At 41.0% G+C, this 22,280-nt stretch overlaps 1 protein-coding gene across 1 annotated transcript in view; it reads left to right on the plus strand.

Moving 5' to 3' along the window:
• The window catches only part of LOC138488828 (collagen alpha-1(XXVIII) chain-like), a 324,042-nt gene that overhangs the window by 268,977 nt on the left and 32,785 nt on the right, over positions 1-22,280 (plus strand). The window contains exons 29-32 of the mRNA XM_069616159.1: positions 1,210-1,290; positions 2,925-2,960; positions 4,743-4,779; positions 5,977-6,534. Coding sequence (XP_069472260.1) covers positions 1,210-1,290; positions 2,925-2,960; positions 4,743-4,779; positions 5,977-6,534 — 712 coding nt within the window. The remainder of the gene's footprint in view (positions 1-1,209; positions 1,291-2,924; positions 2,961-4,742; positions 4,780-5,976; positions 6,535-22,280) is intronic.

Consider the following 22,280-nt stretch of genomic DNA (forward strand, 5'->3'; position numbering starts at 1 on the left):
CAATGCCAATGGAAATTAAGTTGTTGTTTCCTCCTATATTTCAATTTATAATCTCATGCTTGTGTAACCCTTTAATATATCTAGATATTTTGCTATTCAAAATAAAATTAAAATTAAAGAACCCAGGTATCACAACACTTTAGGACATATCTGCATCCTCCTTTTTGCAGAACCGTGGGCCACCTAAAAGGGCTGGCATTCGCCCATGCGATCACAGAACATTCACCCTGCTGCATCCTTCCATCCATTTGTTTGTCACATCTAGTCCCCACTTTCCCATCCCTTTATCTTCCCCATGTTTATTTTCATTCTTCATGCAGAATAAGATCTTGATATCACGGTCGTGGGCATAGTATGCCTCGCCACAGACAGTGATCTGGCGCAGTATAATAGCCTATTAAAAGAACATAACTACTAAGTTAATGCGTGGTGAAGTCATCACACCACAGCAGGATATGGAACTGTCAGGTCAAAGCAGGAGTCTGTATTGTTACTAAATATAGATTGCTTGAGAGCCAGAGAGCACTTACAAGAAAGGCACCATATTAATTAACTGGTAAATGGTCCAAGTTCCGAAACAGCTTGATTATGGTACAAGTGTTGTGGAGTAAATCATTGTAATCTTCTATCATCATTTCAGTATAACAGCCTACCATTAAGTTTTATAATCGGCTTGCTCAGAGGTGTATCCACTGGATAAGGGCATTTTTTTTATCTGGAATATTCAAATGTTTCTTAAAAATTCTTTCCTCATTTTGACTCCTGATCACTCCATTTTTGTTAAAAGATGAGCAATTTTACTTTCATAATGAATTTGATTTCAGCCCTGTGTTAATGTTGTGTGCCGTAATGCAGGTAATACAGGTTTCAATCTGAAACGTTGACACATATTGCACACATGGGACACAAAAACAAATGTAGCTGCTTGCATTAAGAGATGACTGACACGCTTCTCAAGTCTGTGTCTCCTATGAGTTATGTGGCCCCATTTTCTAGCATGTGCGCACAGTTATGTAAACTATTATTCTATCATAAAGACACAGGCATTCGCCATAACATGGGGGCACAGGCAACATCCAAACACCAATAATGACTAATGGAATGCATGTAAGTTAGCCGGAAACTGGAACACAGAGATATTTGTCATGAATATGAAAAAGCTGATATTTGAAGCTACATGATTTTAATAACCTATATGCTCTTTTTCAGGGTGATCGTGGATCTTCAGGAGAAAAAGGAAAGAAGGGAGAAAGAGGTGATCTGGGAGATTCTGGTTATCCCGGAGAAGCAGTAAGTAAATATGAGCTGGAGAAGAAAACACTATCAAACTCTCCATTCCCAGCCATGAACAGGGCAAGACTAGTACAGACAGCAAGGTACTGAGAGGACAACATATCCTCTCATATTATGTTTCAAATAAAGTTCCCTACTCCAGAGAGTAGCCCATCCCTAAACAATGTATTATGGGTGCTATTGAGTTGACTAGTAGCGACAATTATAATTCACAGTGCTACAGAGCTGTTATACTGTGACAAAAAAAAATGTAAAATGAGTGTATCAATATTATTATCATAATTACCATTATTGACACTATTATTAGTTGCATCGTTTTTATCCTCATGAAAATAGCACTATAATACGTGGGAGCCTGCAATTTCCTGATAAAAGCTTGAGAATGTTCTTACTGGTCTGTAATAAGAATATGACATCACAGCTGCTCTGTAATCAGTTATTACTCTTCAGTTGTGACGTCACAATGCCTGGTGCTTGAGCCAGCACACAGCAGAATTCCAGCTGTCAGTGCAGCACTTCATGAAAGCCGTGACAAGCTTTTCAAATTCCTTGCTTGTAAAATAGTTTTCTGCTGTACTGTATAGCTATTAATTAGCAAGGAACTGTTTATGGTACAATGTTGGATGTGTGCACTGCTGAGGTTTAACACTTGTGAACAAGAATCTGCATGTTTTACATATTTTAAAGTACAAAATGAAAAGTTGTTATCAATGCACCTTATTAAACTGCTTAAACTATTGTTCTGCAACACATTGGGGGCTGCATATTAGCTTTTTAAAATCCAAACAGATTCTACATTGATTATATGGATCAGCAAATGGAAGATCTCTTACATTAGGTTAAGGAAGAGGCACAGTATCACAGCAGATGACAGTGGGTGGTCATGTGATATAAGGAAGACAATATCCCCTACAATATGTAAAAATAATATTGCAAGTCACCTCTGAGTTCTGTGATCAAATAGAGGAATGAGGCAAAAGGCTGAGTTCCTTTAGAAGATCACGTAACTCAGTGGTGACTTGAAAAATTCTCATATCATGTGGTAGCATTACTTTACTGCATATAGCATATAGCGTCACTAATATCAATATCATTCTCATCATTATTATTATTGTTGGTAGACATTGCCCTTGCATAGCACAACATTTCTATAGCTCACACTTGAATGTCGGCCAAATGCACACATCATTTACGCACACATAAATATTATATCCATGGATGGTGTTTGAACTTTAATGCGGATTCTTAACCTTTATTGGCGATGGAGCAAATAAGACTCATTTCGAGGTCAAGCACAACATCAAATGAATGCTTCTCACGTTTTTAGGAGCCAATGACAGCCCTATTCAGTATTTAATTGGACACCAATTCGAATAGGTATCTTTAGTGTGCAGCTCCAAAAGGTTTTCCAAAAATATTACTCCTTCTGGATTGGGTCATTTTTCAGAGTTTGCAAACATTTTGCGTGATTAACGAACAACAGAGAGCAAAGACTAGCTGCATAACATCGAATACAAAGAAAGTCAAAGATATTTCAATGTCTAACAACATAGTGTTTTCCAATAATTGCATCAAGGTACTTTAAAAAGTATGAGCATATTTTACTTTAACGGTGTTGATTAAATTTGCAGGGCACGCCTGGACCGAAAGGAGATGCAGGTCTGACGGTGAGTGACTTTGGACATTGCAAACACCACTAATATCAGCAATCAAGATCAGCAATTCCAAATATTGCTGTCCATGTGCATCAAATGATAGAGGTTGAAGCTGGATAAGAAATGTGGTTGTTTCCCTTTGTTTGCGGTGTATTGGGTAATCCTTGCGCCATTCTGTGGCCCACGTATCTTGATCCATTAAACACAACTAGACACATCTGGCCAAGAATTGGCTTTCAGACAGATGTTTGAGACTGAGACAGGCGCATAATTAGTTAATTGACTGATTTCTGGCATGGCATTCAGTGTATGAGAGTCTTAAACTGACTTGGCACCCTGAGTGCTTGTATGGAAATATTGAGGACAAACACATCACGAGAGATCGTTGGTTCAGGTCGCTGCTCAGGGAGAAAGAATCCGAGGCTTGAAGATGATCCTAAAAACCATTCTATCTCCATCCAGATAGGTGATGTTCTCTGAAACATTCCAGGAAGCCGTCGCCTAAACTGGAGGGGGTCGGGGGCCGGAGGGGCGGGTGAGGTGCAGTCGGAGGGAGTGGCGATCAGAGCAAGAAGAAAGCGAGTGCAGCACGGTTTTCCAGGACTAAGGCAGAATTGGGTAGTGCCAGATGCCATGTTGTGGCAGAACCACAGTAACTGCTGGAGGCAAGGGATGTGTTGAGGCAGCTGAAAAGGAAAGCACCTGTTTTAATTAGCAACTTACAACTTTGGACTGGGCCACGTGCTGAGCTGCCATTTCACGTTTTAATTCTCCCTCCTGCTGTTTTTAGCTGTGCATTTTCCGTTCTTTTATCAGACGTGACAAAGGGCAGGATATATATTGTGGGAGGGGTCATCCGTTAGTTAACTTACTGTTGCTTCTTTCAAGGGTGAGGAGGAGGAGCAGTGGTCATCACAGAGACAGGCATTAATGCCAGTCCCTCATTCGGAGGTTGTACTGCTGCAGTAATGTTAAGTGCAAGTTCATCTTAAATGAACATTTTGTCTTGCAAGTCTCAGAGTCTGCTAACGAGTGCTAAGTGTTGGGTCATTAGCAGAGACAGAGCACATCAACCAATCAAAACCAACATTTACCAGACCCTCCATTTGCTTCCATAAAAACAAAAATTATACTAAATCTCAAAATAAAACATTTGTTTTTACAAAGCCTCCTCGTGCAGTTGCAGCAAATCTTAATGTTCGACAGACAAAAAAACGAAATACTTTTTTCGTGGGACTGAACATTTTATTTGCTTCATAACATGGTTTATTCTTGTATAAAATAATCACTAAAAACAGGATACCTAATCAGCGGGCCATTTATACAATGTGTCTTTTAGACTTGAATGTACAACTCAAATAAGAATATTCCAAAGATCTGTGCTTGTCCAATGGGGTGTGTACGCAACAAGACAAGGAAGAGTAGACGGATGGATGGCAAAACAAGCAATATTACTAGGCCTTGTGTCATTCAGATCGTGCAAGTGCTAAAGGGAGGAAAGAGGAGAAGTGCTGGGGTGGGAGGGTGAAATACTTACACCTCCCATGGGGCCTACTGGTGTATACCATTTCTGCAGGTTGCTTGTAATTTGGTAATTGCTTGTCCATTTTCCTTTTGGATCAAACATAGGGTTAAGAAGGTAACTGGATTACCTGGCAACAATGTTACAGTAATTCCGGGACAAGCATTCGCTGAATATGAGTTAGGAAATAGATGGGGGAATTGTTCAGTAACAGCCAACTCTTTCATTAGTGTAATCTAACACGTGCAACTGTGTTATCTCCTTGTCTTCAGAGAGAAGATGTCATTAAACTGATTAAGGAGATCTGTGGTAAGTATGAGCTGTGTTTCTATTATTATATTTACTCTGATGTACCTTATGGCAATGGATATTCCAAATAGTGTCATTATTCTGTGCTCTGAAGTTTTTTTAATTTTCTTATAGTATACACAACATGGAGCCCTAGAATCCATTACATTGAAAGGTGTAAAAAATAGTAATACCAAAAAAGCCACAAAGGCGAGGCTATGGTGATAGAGGCAGGGAAAGCTAACATGATAACAAGAATTGGCATAGTCAATAGATTTGGCTTAGATGTAAGCATTGTACATGCATTTCCTGACTCAGTCCTGTGGCACCTGTAACTACAGAGCAGGGTCCCATGTATGCATGCTGTGTCTTTCGGTTTAGGTCTACTTGGTCGAAAACATTTGACCTTTTCCAATTTGACCTATTTTTTTTTTGGTCGGTTGTGTTGGTAAAATAAAATTGGGGGAACTCCCCCCTCTCGGAAGTCCCCCCCTACCTCTCCCTGCGTTAATCTATTCCCTTACCCCTCCCCATATATTTCTTTTATTTAATTTGACTGGGAAAACAATCAAATAAATTCAGTCAAATCGAAAAGGTCAAATGTTTTTCGATCAAGTAAACTAATACTGTGTCATAGTGCTTTGTTTTGGTCTCCACTTTTCCGTTTGACCGAGGCTAATTTATATTTGTACCGTTCTTTAATGGAACAGATGGGCTTTAAAGAGTGTGGGAACAGAAACCTGCTCAAAGGATTTCCCAATTTTCATGATTAATGCAATGCTCAACATTGATTACGTTTTTAGCTTCTGTGTGATCCAGTAACGACAGGGACCTGTATTGGAAAAGGTTTTCAAAATGTTGTTCTATGCTTGTTCAATAAGTTTCTCAAAACACTAATACCCTGTTAAAAATTAGCTCAGAAGATCTGAGTACAACCTGAAGGTCACGTGTTCCTATCCCACTGTCCACTCATATGGTTACCATTGATTAGCATTGAGTTGGATTAATAGTACACCCTCTTTATTGCAGTGCTTTCAGGCTCAAGCACAATATGCATGTTACATTAGTATCAGCATTCAATGGTGTTGAACAGTATTGGTTCATCCCTGATTGAGGCACTACGTCAGAGACCTCATAACCATGATGTGCTTCACATTTTATGGAGAATTTGCATAGAATCAGTAACCTGTATTAACTGGTGCATCTTTCCTCACCCAGGTTGCGGCGTCAAGTGCAAGGAAATACCCATGGAACTAGTGTTTGTAATTGACAGCTCTGAAAGTGTGGGGCCAGAAAACTTTGAGATCGTTAAAGACTTTGTTACCGCTTTGGTGGAACGAGTGACGGTTGGCCGAAACTCCACCAGAATTGGGCTTGTGCTCTACAGTGCAGAGGTGCAGATAGAATTTGGCCTTAACAGACATGCAACCCAAGAGGAAGTGAAGCAGGCCATCCGGAAGATGCAGTACATGGGAGAAGGAACGTACACTGCAACTGCCATCCACAACGCAACTCACAAGGCCTTCTTTGGGGCCCGTACTGGGGTCAGGAAAGTTGCCATAGTGCTGACGGATGGACAAGCAGACAAACGCGAGACCATAAAACTGGACAGGGCCGTGCGCGAGGCCCATGCGGCTAACATCGAGATGTATGCCATTGGAATCGTCAACACCTCCGACCCCACGCAGGCGGAATTCCTGAGGGAGCTAAACTTGATTGCATCCGATCCCGACCAGGAGCACATGTATCTCATTGACGACTTCAACACTCTTCCTGGTAAATTCCAATATCATTATTGCCCGGGCCCAATTACTGTGCCAACTTGATAAAAATGCGCAAGTTGGTTCTACACATGTGAAATAATAGAGAACATTAACTTGCATCAGTCACTATAATGAAAGAGCTGGATTTTATAAATGTATTGTCTTCAAGATAAGATGTCCGCTCCGATTGAATGTGTACACTTCATGGCAGGGTCATATTTGACTGTCAGGATTTGCTTTTTAAGTGTGGCAGTCACAGTTTAAACAGTGGCTGTCACAACAGCATTTCCATCCCCACAAAAGGGATGGAAATAATTCGATTCTCAGTCATTTCACCGAGAATGCCCTTTAACTGGCCATCTCACATGTGGTTGTTGGGAGACTGTCATACATTAGTGTTGGGAGTAGGCTGGATGGTCCCTCTTTGCGCTATTGTCCAGCCCCTCCTGAAATGCTCAGGTTACTTTTGTGATTAAAGGTTCGTGAGCATTTCGGCTATAAGCACAAATGAAAGGAGTGCATTCTCAGTGTATTCCCATCTTATTCCTTACCTCACTTGTCTCATGAGCATCTCTCTTATTATGGCTTCCTTCCCAACTTCTTTCAAACATTTGTATTTTGTATTTTTATTGTTTTATATGGCGCCCTAATCCAAGGCGCTTTACAGTTAACAAAAAGTAACACATAAAACATGGAAGAGTAGAAGAAAAACAGTAAACATGAATCAAACCATAAAATCGGTATTGAGAACAATTTGCAAGTAAGAAGGGAGAGGAGAGGAGGGGGTAGAGAAGGATCGAAAGGGAGAGAGTAATGAATGAAGTGAGCAACAAAAGAGAGGAGATCATAGGAGAGACGGGGACAGATAAAGATAAGGAGAACAGAGAGAGGATAATAGAAGGAGGGAGGGGATAGAGAGAGGGGGAAGGTATCTGGGAGGGGAGTGAAGAAGAAGTTCTTTCATTGAGGAGCGGAAAGAGGAATAGGCAGGGGGAAGAGCGGATAGAGAGAGGTAGGGAGTTCCAGTGTAATAGGGAAAAAAGCTGAAAGGAGCGGAAACGAGAAGAGGCACATGGTGGTGGGGGAACAGAAAGTAAGAAGAGATCTGCAGAAACATGCCAGTATTATTCCCATCCCCAAAAAACCTACTCTTAACCCAACCTTCCAGGTAAACTTTCAACCCATCTCTCTTCTCCCCTTTCTCTTCAAACTCATCGAGTGTGCGCTCTGTCAACATGTATCCTCCTACCAAAATCTACACTAATTTATTTTCTACAATCCAGCTTTTGCCCCGCTCACTCTGCTGGGACTGCTCATCTCTAATTCTCTTCCTTCTGCACACAGTTCTAAGCAATCCTATAGACTTCTTTTTCTGAATCTGACTGCGTCATTCAACATTGTTTCTTTAAAAAAAAAAGTATTAAACATTTTATTGGAATTTTCAAAGGTCAAGAAACAATGCATACTTCCACGATTTGAGCATTACCACTAACAGTTGGATCATCAGTTCAACATAGGGCACAGCCACTCCCTCAGTTGGCACGCTGGATGCAATCATGTATTCCTCCACCTTGCCAGATCTTCTGAAATATATAGGGACAACCACAGGAATTATAAATGCCTTCCTACATCATCATACATGTATCCATATCGGACACCCATCTGGCATTTTTCGGTACTTCATCCCTCCCCCACAACATAGCTATGCTCCGTTTGGCAATCATCACACCATGCCCCTAATAGCAGCATTTTTGACTCATCTCATACTTTGACGCCCATTGCCATCGTTAATTTATCAAGGATCTTGTACCAACATTGGGTCATAATAGGACACTTCCATATAATGTGGAAAACGATGCCATCAGAAGACTTGCATCTTGGACAATATTGATAGCGATCTTGGCCACATCTAAATGTATTGTCTGTGCAAAATAGACTCTGTAGGATCTTTAATTGCACCAGGTGTAATTTGGATGAAATGTCCACCTCATGGGGAACATGAGCACCTCGGCCCACAACTCTGCCTCAGGGGGTCCTACATCAGCCTCCCATTTAGAGTGTGACTTTCATTCATCGTCTGTGTTTTTACTGCAAAAAGTTTGCTGAAAAAAACTCATAGACAAATATGGGGGGTGGGTAAGGGCATGTAAGGTGTGGGGGTGGGGAATACATTAAATCATTAAATGGAAGGGAGAGTTTGAGGGGGAAACACCCCAATAAAAATAAAATAATTGATGAGTTTTTTTTCGGCAAAAACATTTCGCCCAAAATCTCCATGAAAAAATCAATGGGGTTGAATGAACATAGAACCTCATTTAGTATTGAGATGCTGTAACTTTTGAGAGGTGAGTGACGCTATGGATTGATATAAGGTAGAGGTAGCTTTGGTCTTGATTATTTTGGGTAGGAGGTTGATCTCCAAAGGTGAGTAGAAAGGGTTGTCATGGAATTCCCTTATTTGGCATTGCAGGGTATGTAATGGTAGAATTCAGACATAGGCAAGTGCAATTTCGTTTGAAGGTCTTGGAATGAAAGCAGGTACCCTTCTCGAACAAGATCACACAGAACCAAAATTATTTTCCGTATCCACAGTGTGGGTGAGACAATCTTATGTATTTCGGAGAGTTCTGTATTACGCCAAAGTGGTAGTGAGAGTGTGATTCTACCCACCAATCACATCCGTTTCGTTAGTTCTTTCCTAACCCTGACAACTTGTCTTGTGAGTACCCGAAGTGAATGCATCCCTTTCCCACCGTAAAGAGCCTGTAGCAGTGAGGCTCTGCCCATCCATGTGCATTTTGCCTTTATATGGGGCCTTTGTGGATCACTATGCAGCCATTCATTGGCCGTCGCCATTAGGCTGCTAAGTAGTATGTCCAAAGATTAAGCAATGCTATCCCCCCCTCCCACACTGAGTTCTGAAACATTGTTAGGGCAATTCAGGGATGGGAGCCCTGCCAGTGAAGGTCCCTCAAATTCCCATCCTCTCTATCAAATTATACTTTGGGTACAGCAGGGGTATTTGGTAGGACGTACATATATCTGGGAAGCATAAACATCTTGTACAATGTGGCCCTACCCAGAAGCAATATCGGCAGTGATTTACAATGTTTAACATCTTAGAGGAAAAGGTAGATATTGGTTCCAGGTTGTGTTTAATAACAGCCTCTGGTCCCTGCACACTCGTATAATGTATGGGATATATGGTATTTGCACTTTGGGGGAAGCACAAGGTCACCCCCTTGTACTGGAAACAGGGTAGGTGTATGCCAATTCCCTGTACGCCCTCTGAGTAGTCCGTATTCATGGAGAATATGAGTCACCCTCGGACATGAACAAGCCGGGTCTCCCAAGAAGACGAGGAGATTGTCAGCATATAATACCACGCTATCCTCATGTCCAGTAGGCCACACATAACCACATAATTCTGGGTCGGATCTCAATCAGATCACCAGAGGTTCAATGGCGACAGTGAATAATAACAGAGAGATGAGACAACCCCGTCTAGTCCCTCTCTACGGAGAGAACTTCTTGGAGGATCTTCCTTTCACCCCACCTTGCCACTGGTTTCACATACAGCAATGTAATCGATGCTAACACTAAATCCCATGTATTCCATCACTTCCCACAGGAATATCCATAGTTCTGAATCTAACGCTAACTCAAAGTTGATTGAGAGAATTGAGAGTGGGCCCTGAATTAGAGGGGCTCGATCCACCGCCATGTGGAGCCACCTTATATTCCCCCAGGTACATCTGTTGGGCAAATATCCTCACTGATTGGGATGGATTACAGAGGGAATCACCTGTAACAACCAGTTGGCAAAGACCTTGGCTAAGATCTTAGCTTCTCCATTAACGAGCGAGAAGGGTCTGTATGAAGAGTGTTTTATACAGGGTTTATCCTTTTTCGTGATTACCACAATAGTAGCTTGTCAGAGGTCTAGGGCAATTCAGCCATTTCCTTGCCCTTCAGAAAAAGGTCAAATAGTGGTTTTGAGACCAATGGGAATCCATTTGTACCTGGTGATTTCTCTTGCTGTAGATCTGGAATCGCCTGAATTTGATTTCATCTTCCGTGATGCCCCTGTCCATCTTGATATTTTACTAAGCCATGATTCGAGGTAGTGTGGTATCATTTAGAATGGTGGGAATGTCCTAGGTAATTGGTAGAAGGGGCACCCGGTAGAGAGACTCATAATATTCTGCGAATGTGTCAGCTATTTCCTTATCGTTTTTTACATTAACTCCCACTCTGTCCTTCAGCTCCCTAACATGTCTTGGTTCACTGTCTCATTTCTCTAACATGCCTTGAACTTCCCAACCTTATCCCCTACCTCGTGAATATGGCTACTTTTGGCCCATTGTGCATGGTGCACAGTGTCTAGCACCTGGTTGTGGTACCTCTCCAGCATCTTAAGGAGCATTCTTTGTTTGTCACCCGAGTGTGTGGAAAGAAATTCACCTTGCAGGTGCATCAGATCGGTCTCTATTTCTTTCATAATTCTCATCCGATTTTTGTGTCGTGCCACAAGCATTGAGATCACCTCAGCCCGCAGTACAGTTTTGTAGCCCTCCAACAGTATTGCCGGATTATCAACAGATGCCGCATTAATAGAGAAATAATCTTCTGTTTGATATGTTAAGCTCTTGACAAAGTTGGGAAATCCGAGGTAATAGCTGTTGAGACACCAGTTTTTCCAAGACCTAGGCACAACGCCCCTTATTCCAATCAGCAACAGCTAGTGGTATGAGTGGCCGCTGGGTAGGAATCTAGCTGATACAACCCTGTGTGCCGCATTGTGTGGAACAGAAAAGTGAGCGAGTCGTGACATGGATGCGTGCACCCCTTAGTGGAATGAGAACCCTCTGGTCTGGTTGTGGAGAGTCCTTCACATGTCAGCCAAGCCCATTGCTGAGGCCAACATTTTGTGTGAGTGTCAGGGTTTCTATCTCAGAGGTGAGTGCAGTCCAGTAACATATTCATCACATCATTAAAGTCACCCCCACATAACGATCGGGTGCTGTACTAACATAGTCTGGATTTCCTGTAGGAGTTGTGTCTCCTGAAGTAGGACAACATCTGGGGCGTCCCTATCGATGTACTATAGGACAGTGCCTCTCTCGCATAAGCTGTACACATTCAACGTAAGGAGTGACAGCTGTCTCTTTCCAAAATCAACCGTCTATATCACCCCACGACCGATGTATGAAGTGAGTGTGTTAAAATTGGAAATACTGATCTATCAGACAGGGACCTATTGAGGCAGTGCTAGTTGCTTTCATGACCCAAAACAAGAACAATGTAACCCATTTCCCCCACCCCATACTTCCATGCATTCGACATTCTTAATCACTCTCTCCTACTTTTTTTCTCTGTTGGTTTCTCAGGAGCGGTCCTCAAGTGGTTTAAATCCTACTTGCTGCACTGCTCCTACTCTATCTCTTGGTCCACCTCTACCTCTACTGCTTGCTCTTTAAACCACGGTTTAGCTGAAGGTTTTGTGCTTTGTCCTCTTCTCTTCTCCCTTCATCCCATCCCCTTATCTGATCTTATTTCCTCCTATAATCTATCCCGTTACATCTACTCTGATGACACTCAAATCTTTTTCTCTTTTCCTCATTCTCTGATTCCCTCCATTCTACTATCTATAACTGCCTTTCCACCATGCAATCATGAATGACCTCTGACTTTCTATGCCTCTATTCTACAAAATCGTACCTCCTTTTTTTCTTGCTACCACTCCACCTCCTTGTCTTTTCCCTCCTTCCTTACTATGTTCCCCACTCCACTAGACTTGACGTCTTCTGCTAAAAACCTCAGTGTAATCTTCGAGCCCTGTCTCACCTTCTCTTCCCATATATCTAATACTGCTTGCATCTATCATTTTCATCTTTATAATATCAGTCGTGCCTGACCCTTTCTATGCTTTTCCGCCAATAAACTTCTCATCGTTTCACTCATTTTTTCCTGCATCAACTATTGCCCTGCTCTGTTAATCAGTATTCCTAGTTCCAATCTTACACCCCTTGTAACGCTGCTATTCTTTTCTCTCTCCCCACATACTTCTATTACCCTTTCTCTTTTTTCTATTTCTTTCTTTTGAATCCAGTCTTCTGTTTCAATTTCTCATCATTGGGCCTCATTACAGGTTTGGCGGTAGCCTTCCTGGTAAAACCGGCACCCGCAAATCAGCAATTACCAGGTCATTACAGCACAGCCGGACCCGATAATTGGCCATTTGCGGCTGCCAGAATTAAATGCTCCTCGGGCTCAAATGGGAATGGGGAGGTTGGATGCACCGGCACCATTCAGAACGGTGTTGGTGCATCCAACAAGCTCTGCTCGCGGGTGATGTTCCGCCCACCCGGTTAGATCTGGCAGGAGAAAAGGCACCCACAAGCAGAACTCGTAGTTACCAGACCGGCAACTTGTAATGAGGCCCATTGTGTTTAAATGTTTTCAGGGTCATGCATCCCCTGCCCTTCATCTCTTATCTCACTATACATTCCATCTCGCTCACTACGCTCACAATCCCAATTCCTTCTTACTACCACTCTTCTTTGTGCTCCCCCTCGCTTCCGATAATTCTCCCTTCTTGCACCTACTCTCTATCCGCTGTACTCCCTCCTTACATCTTTTCCACACCCGCCTCAAATCCCAGGTTCTTTCCTTGCTCTCTAACTGACCCTCTCATACTCTGGACCACATGATTTGTGTCATTGCATGAATTGTACCACCATGTACTAAATTATTCTGCACTTTGGCAAAAGCACTTTATATGTCTAAATAAATACAAATACAAATGTACACTAAATGGTGACGTTGCGTCAGGATAAGGAAGAGGAAAGCAAGTGATTTCTTTATTAGCGTGCGGTAAGAAGAAAAGTAAGTAGAGGCCCTAATGGTGTGTTTGCGGTCTAGAGGCCGCAGCTCTGGATGCCCAAGGCACAAAAGGTTGCACAAAAAAAGCCCAGCGTGCTGTACCTAGGGCTTCCGGGGGCCAAAGTATCTACACTGGAAACAGTGAAGGAAGGAGGTCAGATTCCTCAGCAGGTAAGTGGAGGATGGGGGCGGGAGTTGCGGAGGGGGGCAAAGGGGCCCGTGCAGCTATGTGGGTTCTGGGGGATCCCCCAAGAGGGCTGGTTAAAAAGTCAGGACCTGCGGAATGCAGCTTATTGTACTGGAATCTGCAGGTTCAGCCTTTCTAACCAGCCTTTACGCATAGATCCGGAGAGTGGGAGCAAATTCCATCATTATGGATCTAGGAGGGAAAAAGAGCCTAATGGGTTTGAGCACAGGAAGGAGAGGGGCAGTCAAAATGAAAAGAGATTGAGATCTAAGAACATGAGAGGGATGGTACCAAGAAATGAAAGAAAGATATGATGGAGCAAGGCCGTGAAGATATTTGAAAACAATACCTAAGAAATGAAACTGTTAACGAGCTTCAAAAGATGACCAATTGAGAGAAAGAAGAGCAGCAGAAAGCCAGTCGTGTAGAGAGAGACAACAGATTAGATGGATCAACGTGTTGCAGCAAGTTGATAAGCTGGAAGGCCAAGAAGAAGAGCAGAATAATGATCCAGAAGACTAAAGCTCATTAAAGAAACAAGAAGCCTAGTTGGAGGATGGGAGGGAAGTGGCTGAGCCCTACAGATGTTATATAAGGGAAAGTTACAGGAACAAGCAACATAAGTGAGAGGAGAGGAGAAAGAAAACAAAGAGTTGAATATAAAAGAGTAGGTTTCATGCAGAGTTTGAGAGAGGAAGTTGAGAAGAGAGGAAGGTGCAATAAAGGATGTGATCTGTGAAGATAGTTAGTAGAGGACGTTTGTCTTGGAGCAATTCTAATTAAGAAAGGTTGCAGACATTCATGATTGAATGGCCAAAAGACAAGTGGGAAGCATGGTGTGAAGAGGATCAGAGAAAAATGAAAAAGAAGAAAAGATCTGTGAATCCCCCGCATAGAAATGAAAGGAAAGATGGAAGGAAGAGATGATTGCAGAGAGAGGCATATGATAGAATGATAAAAGAGGAGGACCCAGATCAGATGCATGGGGAACTCCATATCGCTGGGGCATGTGGAGAAGGTTTGACCCGCCTTTGAAATGGAGCAAAGCTGTCAGAAAGGTAGAGAACAAATCAATGATATGCCCAAATAAGAAAGAGTTGATAAAAAGAATCAGGTGGACAATGCTAACACAATCTGCAGAACGATCCAATAGAGCAGAAAGATAAGAATGCTTAGCTTCACGAGATGATCGAAGAGAGTCAGAAATGTAAACTCACGCTGTCTCTGTTGAGTGAAAAGGGCGGCATCCTGACGGGTGAGCAGGGAGAAATGAATAAAGATCGTGATAAGGTGAAACTTGAGTGTGCACCCACTTTATTTAGAATTTTGGAGACACAGGGAAGGAGGGATAGAGGACAAAAGTTGGATAGAGTAGAGGGATCCAGTGAAGGTTTTTGGAGAGTGGGGATAACAGCTGCATGTTTAAAGCAACAAAGAGACATTACAGTGGACAAAGAAATATTACATAACATAGTTAAATAGGGAATTAGAAGTGGAAAAACTGCAGGGATGAGAACAGAGGGGAGAGAGTCAGAAAGTGAGGCAATAGGATGGGCAGAAGTAGAAAACCGGCAACATGCGAGTCAGATACAGAGAGAGATTGGTACAAAGCGGGTGAATCAATAGCCAGGCATGAGGAGCAAGGTCATGCCACGTTAGTAGCAAAGTAAGAAGCAAGGTCCACAGCTGAAAGGGAAGAAGAAAGAGAGGGATCAATCGAAGGAAGAGAAAGAAGACGACTGAGGAGGTGAACTAAGCAACGCAGATGGGGAGAAAGAGTAGTAAAATGGTCAGTAGTTTTAGGGCATAGAGTGTTATCTTCTCAATTATGTATTAAAGCACATTCATTTGACATGGTTACCACTAGTAGGTTTCATTGTATCACACTATTCCTACTGTTGGCCCATTAGTTGTAAAGATAGTATAGAAGCAAACAACAGATGTGGTGATGCAGTTTCCCAGACTGTTGTTAGAAGAAGAGTGGATAAAGGAGTAGAAGGCCTCTAGATCAAAACTCCTGCAAAAATCAAACAGCACTAAATAAAAATAGAAGAATGGCTTCCTGAAGTCAGCTATGCTCACTTTCCTCTCGGAAGCAGGACAAGCACAGGGATGGTCTTCAGAAGGAATTGGCAGTACAGTTCAAAAGGTGAACAAGACTAATATGCACAACCAAACATATGTGAATTAAAAGTTAAAGTTCAATTAGGCTAAAAGATACAAATTACAAATATTTTTTAATGTATTTATTTGTGTATAATCTTAAAGATTTTTACAATAAAGAAAAGAAAATCACTGAAAAGTTGTGTAAAAGTTCCACATTTCTAGCTGAATGATGATTTCATCGTTAGTTCTGTAATTAAAGAATTATTATCCTTATGTTCTTTGTTTATTTCATTGTTAGGTTTAAAAACTAAATATAGTCCTTTCACTGTTAAAATGGTTGGGCCTTAACTTCCATATTCAGAGTACTGCAGATACCCCAAGCCAAGATGGAGGGCAGAGGCAGGAGTTCTGATTGGGTGGCAGGTTGACAATGGTGTGACTCCCAACATTCTAAACTGCCTTTCATTAGTTTAGTTTCCTGAGCTGGTCATGTTTCTGTTTATCTCCTATGTTTTGGGCCTTGGAAAACTCTTAAGAAAATATCTTCAACACTAAAAGAAAAAGAAACAACTCATTCAAGTTACATCTACTCTAAAGAAATTAATTTTCCCTGTGGAAGAAAACGCTGAGAGGTCTTCTAAAGCAAAAAATAAGCTAAGTACTTTTTATGTAATTAATCTAAATGAACTGCCAAAGTTAGCCTTATCTTCTGTTATTTTCTCCTCTCCATGGTTCCCTGCCATAATCATTAGTAAGGGAGAAGTTTCATGTGTGATTGGTCCTGAAGTTAATTCTGATCCATCCACTGAACTAACCTGCTCAGATAAAACCTTCTTCACTAAGGGAATACCTAAACTCTTTGCTACTCCCCAATCCATAAAATTCCCAGTTGCTCCTGAATCAATAATCACAGGACCACTACCCACCAATTTCTTTTCAAAAATCAAGGATACATTAATTGTTATGTGAGGAACTGCCGCCTGAAGAGTATTGGCTACTTGATGATTCTTGCCGTCAGGATTTTGTACTTTCTTTGGAGGGTAAGGGCAGTTCCCAAGAAAATGTCCACTCCTTCCGCAATAAAGACAGAGATTATTATTTCTTCGCCTATCTCTTTCCTCCTTAGAAAGAGGTCCTCTAATTCTTCCTGAACTTTCTGAATTTTTTGACCTAAAATCTCTATTTACAAACTCCAGCCTAGGTCTATCAAATCTAGGATTAGATTTATTCTCTTGTTTATTGTCTCCCCTCCTACGCTCCAATCTTCTTTCATAGAGGCGAAAATCTAACTGTACAACTAAATCCATCAAGGCGTCACAAGAAGTTGGTCTATTTTTAACACCCCAGACAAGGCGTCTTTCAATTCATCCCTTAAACCTCTGTAAAAAAGGGATGCTCTCTTCTCTTCTGGCCAGTTACTTTCAACAACTAGAGTCTTAAATTGGGTAATATAACTTACTAACTCTCGATTCCCCTGTTTTAACTCAAGCAGTTCACCATCAACTTGTAAGGATTCCTGACGTTTATCAAATAACTTACTGAACTCCTCCTTAAATAATTTAAAATCATACAAAGCTAAATCTTTTTGTTTAACCAACACTCCTGCCCAACTAGCAGCCTCCCCTGAAAGATAAGATATCATAAATGTTATCTTTGACATATCAGAAGAAAACACTTCCGGCCTACTTAAAAAATGTAATTCACATTAAGTGAAAAATGTTTGAAATCTTTTAGCCTCACCAGAAAAACGTTCAGGTGGTGCCAGAGGCACCGGTAAAATTAAAGACTTTAAACCTCCAATTGCTCCTAACCCAGAATCTCCTCTCTGTCTAGAACCTTCCCTTTCCAGAACTAGAGGTTCCAAAATCTGTTCTTCTCTCCTACCTACCAACCTTTCTTCTGACATTTCCTGAATATGTGTTACCTTAATATTTAACTCCTCAATCTTTTTATTTAAAAGGACATTCTCATTTATAGAAACCCTTAATTCTTCCCTCAACTCCTTAATCATATCCCCCAAGGCTTCCATAATTATTCTGGGAAGTGGTCTCAGCAGCTCAGGCGAAGTTAACTACTTGGGCCTTTCATTCTGTCAGGCTGGTAATATCCACATCCAACGCAGGAGCTGCTGAGTCCCACGATCCCACTAAGATGTCTAGCTCACAACTAAACTGAACAGCTGAGTACTAGACACCCCTGGGGGGAAGGGGGAAAAGTGGATAAAATAACAAATCAGACACTGGATCTTCTATCTTCATCCGGTCTCTGCATGAATGAAAATTGTTAAGCATTAAATAATATTACAAAACTAAACAACTATTATTTTATGAATATCAACAATCCTACCTGAATACCCTCTGCAAAAAGCCCAGAGGATGATAATTATTTCTATATATTTTTTTTAGTTTTGAAATAACTCCAACTCTTTTACCCTAAAAGCAAACCTTGGTGGTCAAGTTTCATAACTGTGCTGCTGAAAACCAATGAACTGAATGTCATTACAAGTGACTAAACTGATGGAGGTTCCTTGTGGAAATAAATGAACTTGAAGAAAAGAAAATGTGTTTCCAAACAATGTCAATAAAACTGTGAACACAAACTCCAGAATGTCTCAAGAAGATGAGTCTTTTGAATGAAGCACACTTGAAAAAATAGTTGAAAACACAGAAATAATCTTTTGTTTTCCTTAAAATGATACTATTTCCTTAATCAGTTCATTCCATTTCATGTACCTCTCTTTATGGAAATAGTTCAACAACCAAAGGAAATACCATTTAATGTTGAGTGCAGTTTTAAAGTAAAGTTATTCCTCAAAAACGTCTTTGCATGTAATGAGATGCATTTGGAAGATTCCTCATATAATATGGTAAACAAGTCTTATATATTTTCCTCTTTGTTAAAAATACCTTGGCTCAAAAATAAATATCCTTCTTGGTGCTGCTTTTAAAAAACAAGGTTGCCTGTGCAGTCATTAACTTTAATAGCCTTTAAATATCATGTTTTCATGACTTAATCTCTGATGAATGAGTTTGCCATGTAAAAACACTGGCTTCACAACACAACGTCTTTTAATCCTTGCACTTCAGAGGAGAAAATAACAGAAGATAAGGCTAACTTTGGCAGTTCATTTAGATTAATTACATAAAAAGTACTTAGCTTATTTTTTGCTTTAGAAGACCTCTCAGCGTTTTCTTCCACAGGGAAAATTAATTTCTTTAGAGTAGATGTAACTTGAATGAGTTGTTTCTTTTTCTTTTAGTGTTGAAGATATTTTCTTTAGAGTTTTCCAAGGCCCAAAACATAGGAGATAAACAGAAACATGACCAGCTCAGGAAACTAAACTAATGAAAGGCAGTTTAGAATGTTGGGAGTCACACCATTGTCAACCTGCCACCCAATCAGAACTCCTGCCTCTGCCCTCCATCTTGGCTTGGGGTATCTGCAGTACTCTGAATATGGAAGTTAAGGCCCAACCATTTTAACAGTGAAAGGACTATATTTAGTTTTTAAACCTAACAATGAAATAAACAAAGAACATAAGGATAATAATTCTTTAATTACCACCTATTTACTATGGAACCTGACACTTCTGAAGGGTAAGCGCAGCTTTATCTGCTAACAGTTTGACTGATAAGTCAATATGGTGCAGTATTTTATAAGTAGCTAACAGCCACTTCGTTTTGTCAACGCCAATCAATTTAGCACAGCATGTTGGTGCGTCCATTCGAGCAAAGTTCGACAAGATTGGCCACAAATACCAGGCTCTAATCTACTGGTTTCCTGGGCAATGAAGCAAAAGGTGACGAATGGTTTGTAGGAGTAGTACAAAATTGACAGCTGTTAGTGTTTGAAAGTCCTCTAACTGCCAAGATTTCATTTGTTGGAAGTAGGTTTAGGCGGGCTCTTAGTAAGAAGTCTCTTCCTTGTCTACTCGGAAATGTTTTGGTATATGGCTGCAGTTTGTTTAATTTTCTTGTATTTGTTGGAAGGTGAATGGTCAGTTTGTTGCCTGCTGCTGCCTCTAATGTCTCTATCCAGTCTAACTGTTTGAGTTTATTTTGAATTCTTACTGGGTTGTTTAACAGCATATTTTCATCACATTCAATAGACTTGAGAGACATGATGTTGTTAGTTTTCCATAAGGACAGTGATTTACTGTTGGAGTTCTCCAGTTCTTGATTTATTAGATTATAGACAGAAGGAACTTCTGCCATCCGGCACTTTCTGTAGAGCATAAGGGTCGCATATCTTACTGAGCCCTGAAGGCTGAGTTTGCGACGAATGGAAGCAACCGCGGTTGAATTCGGCAACGACAGGACCTTCCTCCAAAATAAAGCTTCAAGCTTTGGCCAGGTGTTCGATGGATTGTTGGGGCATGCCTCGGCTCTATAGGTTAATGATGGTACCACTTTTCTTTTGTAGAATTCTAGGAGAGGGACTGCTGAGTATTGTCTGTACTTTCGGTCTATAGCCTTGCCTTGCGTTGCTAGTTGTTTTGCTTTCTCCTTGAGTGCTTCTTGCATAGCTGTGTCGATTCTTGAGCTGTCTAACATGACACCCAAGTATTTAAAGTTTTGAACTTTTTCGATGGATTTTCCATTCAGGGTTAGGTGAATTTTCTCTTTTTTCCTCTTAGATTTTTCCAGGACCATAAACTTCTTTTTTTCCGTTAATTTCTAGGTTGTTTTTCTGTGCGTATTGAAGTAGACTATTCAGCTGACGTTGAAGGTCAACTGGGGTGTAATCAAGTAGTATCAGGTTGTCAGCGTACAGTAAACATGTAATCGAAGTTTTGTTCATCTTTGGCGGAAATGTTCGTACTTCTAAGTCGGATTCTTGTAGGTCACCGGTATAGCCGGAGCCAGTGGACACCCCTGTTTCACTCCTCTGCATGTTGGAATTACAGAGGATAAAACATCGTTCTTATCTAGGCAAATTCTTATGCTGGTGTCTGAATATAGCGCCTTGATCGGTTCCAGTAAACTAGGTGGGCATTTCCAAGCTGCTAGTTTGGACCATAAGTTGGATCTGTCCACTCTGTCAAAAGCTTGGGTCAGGTCTATAAAGGCCAAAAAGATGCAAGGACCTCCTTCCAGAACTACTTTGTTTTTTAGCACGTTTATCAAAAAGATGTTGGCAGTTGTTCCTAAATTCTTTTTAAAACCTGTCTGTAGGAAGTTGTCGCAAGGAGCCTGTTTAGCCCAATCTTTGAATTTTTCTAGTAGGAGGGTGCCAAAGACTTTTCCTATAACGTCCATCAGCACTTTAGGGCGATAATTTGTGGGATCACATCTGTTTCCTTTTTTGAAAATCGGCACAATTCCATGATGGCGGGATAGACTTTAGGTCTGCACATCTCCGAAAGATTTTACTTGGTAATCTTGACCATTCAGTAGGACAGGCTTTTAAGTCCACATTAGTTACACCATCAGGACCCGAGGCTCTTGAATGCTTTAGTTTTTTGATGCAATCAATGATGTCGCTTGGTTATCCAACTTTGCCCATGATTGAGATTCCTCCTTTGTGTCTGTTGCAAGGAGTTCTTGCAGGGACTTAAAGAGGTTGATAAAGTATAGAATCCACAATGTCTCTCCGATACTGTTAGCCATGATGTTTTCTGGCGACAAGGTTGTTGATTTAATAAGTGACCGAAATTCTCTGCACTTATTGCCGCTTATAGCTTTTAAGATGTTTTCCGCATCCTGTTGGTAGAGGTTGAGTCGATGCGTTCTTACCCATGCTTTGTGTTGTTTCATTACTTTAGTTGTCTCACTGACTCTTTGAACTTCACCTAACTGCTTTACTCACCATTTGAATTTCCTCAATTCGCATTTCTTGTCTGCAAGGAGTTTATCATACACGTGTCTAGGCCGTGCAGCCAAATGATGTTTACAGGACTTCATTTTCTTGTAGACTGTTAGGAGTGGTAAGTAGTCAATTTGATTTGAATGATTACCATGGGACATTGCAGTATATCGAGTCTATAGGTCTTTTATTAAGTTTGTATTTAGTCTTAGTCGAGTTCCTTGTGTATTAATTTCCAGCTGAGCTTGTGGTTTATAGACCGGAGTAGCGGTAGTAACCCAGGACATTGACAGTGGATTATGATCACTTGCCTTGGATCTTTTGAGCTCAAATGATTGTGTGATTTGAAGTAAGGATGTTGTGACGAATATCTTGTCGATTGTCCCTTTAGATTCTTCACGCTCCCAAGTCGGGGTTCTTTTATTGTCTGGAAATGTCTCATTTATGTTATGTAAATCGCTTGACTTCATCGAGTGTGCTAGTGCAGCACCTTTGCTTTCAGCCACTGATGGTTTGATGGAGGCGTGCAAGTTGTTTTTTTCCACAGAGCATATTGCGTTAAAGTCTCTGCATAGAAGAAAGTGTGGAATCAGATGAACTGCCAGAGCTTCTTCGATTGCTTTCTCTAATATATCCAAAAATCTTGGAATGTCCATAGAGACCGGGTTCCAGTAGATGTTTGCAATTATTATTGATGATTGTTTAATGATGTTCTTCGAGGGATACAAACTTGTCCAATCTGCCTTGATCATCAAAATTGCTTGAGTGCTGAGTAG

Source organism: Ambystoma mexicanum, chromosome 9 (genome assembly GCF_040938575.1).
Source record: "Ambystoma mexicanum isolate Mex_15411 chromosome 9, UKY_AmexF1_1, whole genome shotgun sequence".
Taxonomy (NCBI): domain Eukaryota; kingdom Metazoa; phylum Chordata; class Amphibia; order Caudata; family Ambystomatidae; genus Ambystoma; species Ambystoma mexicanum.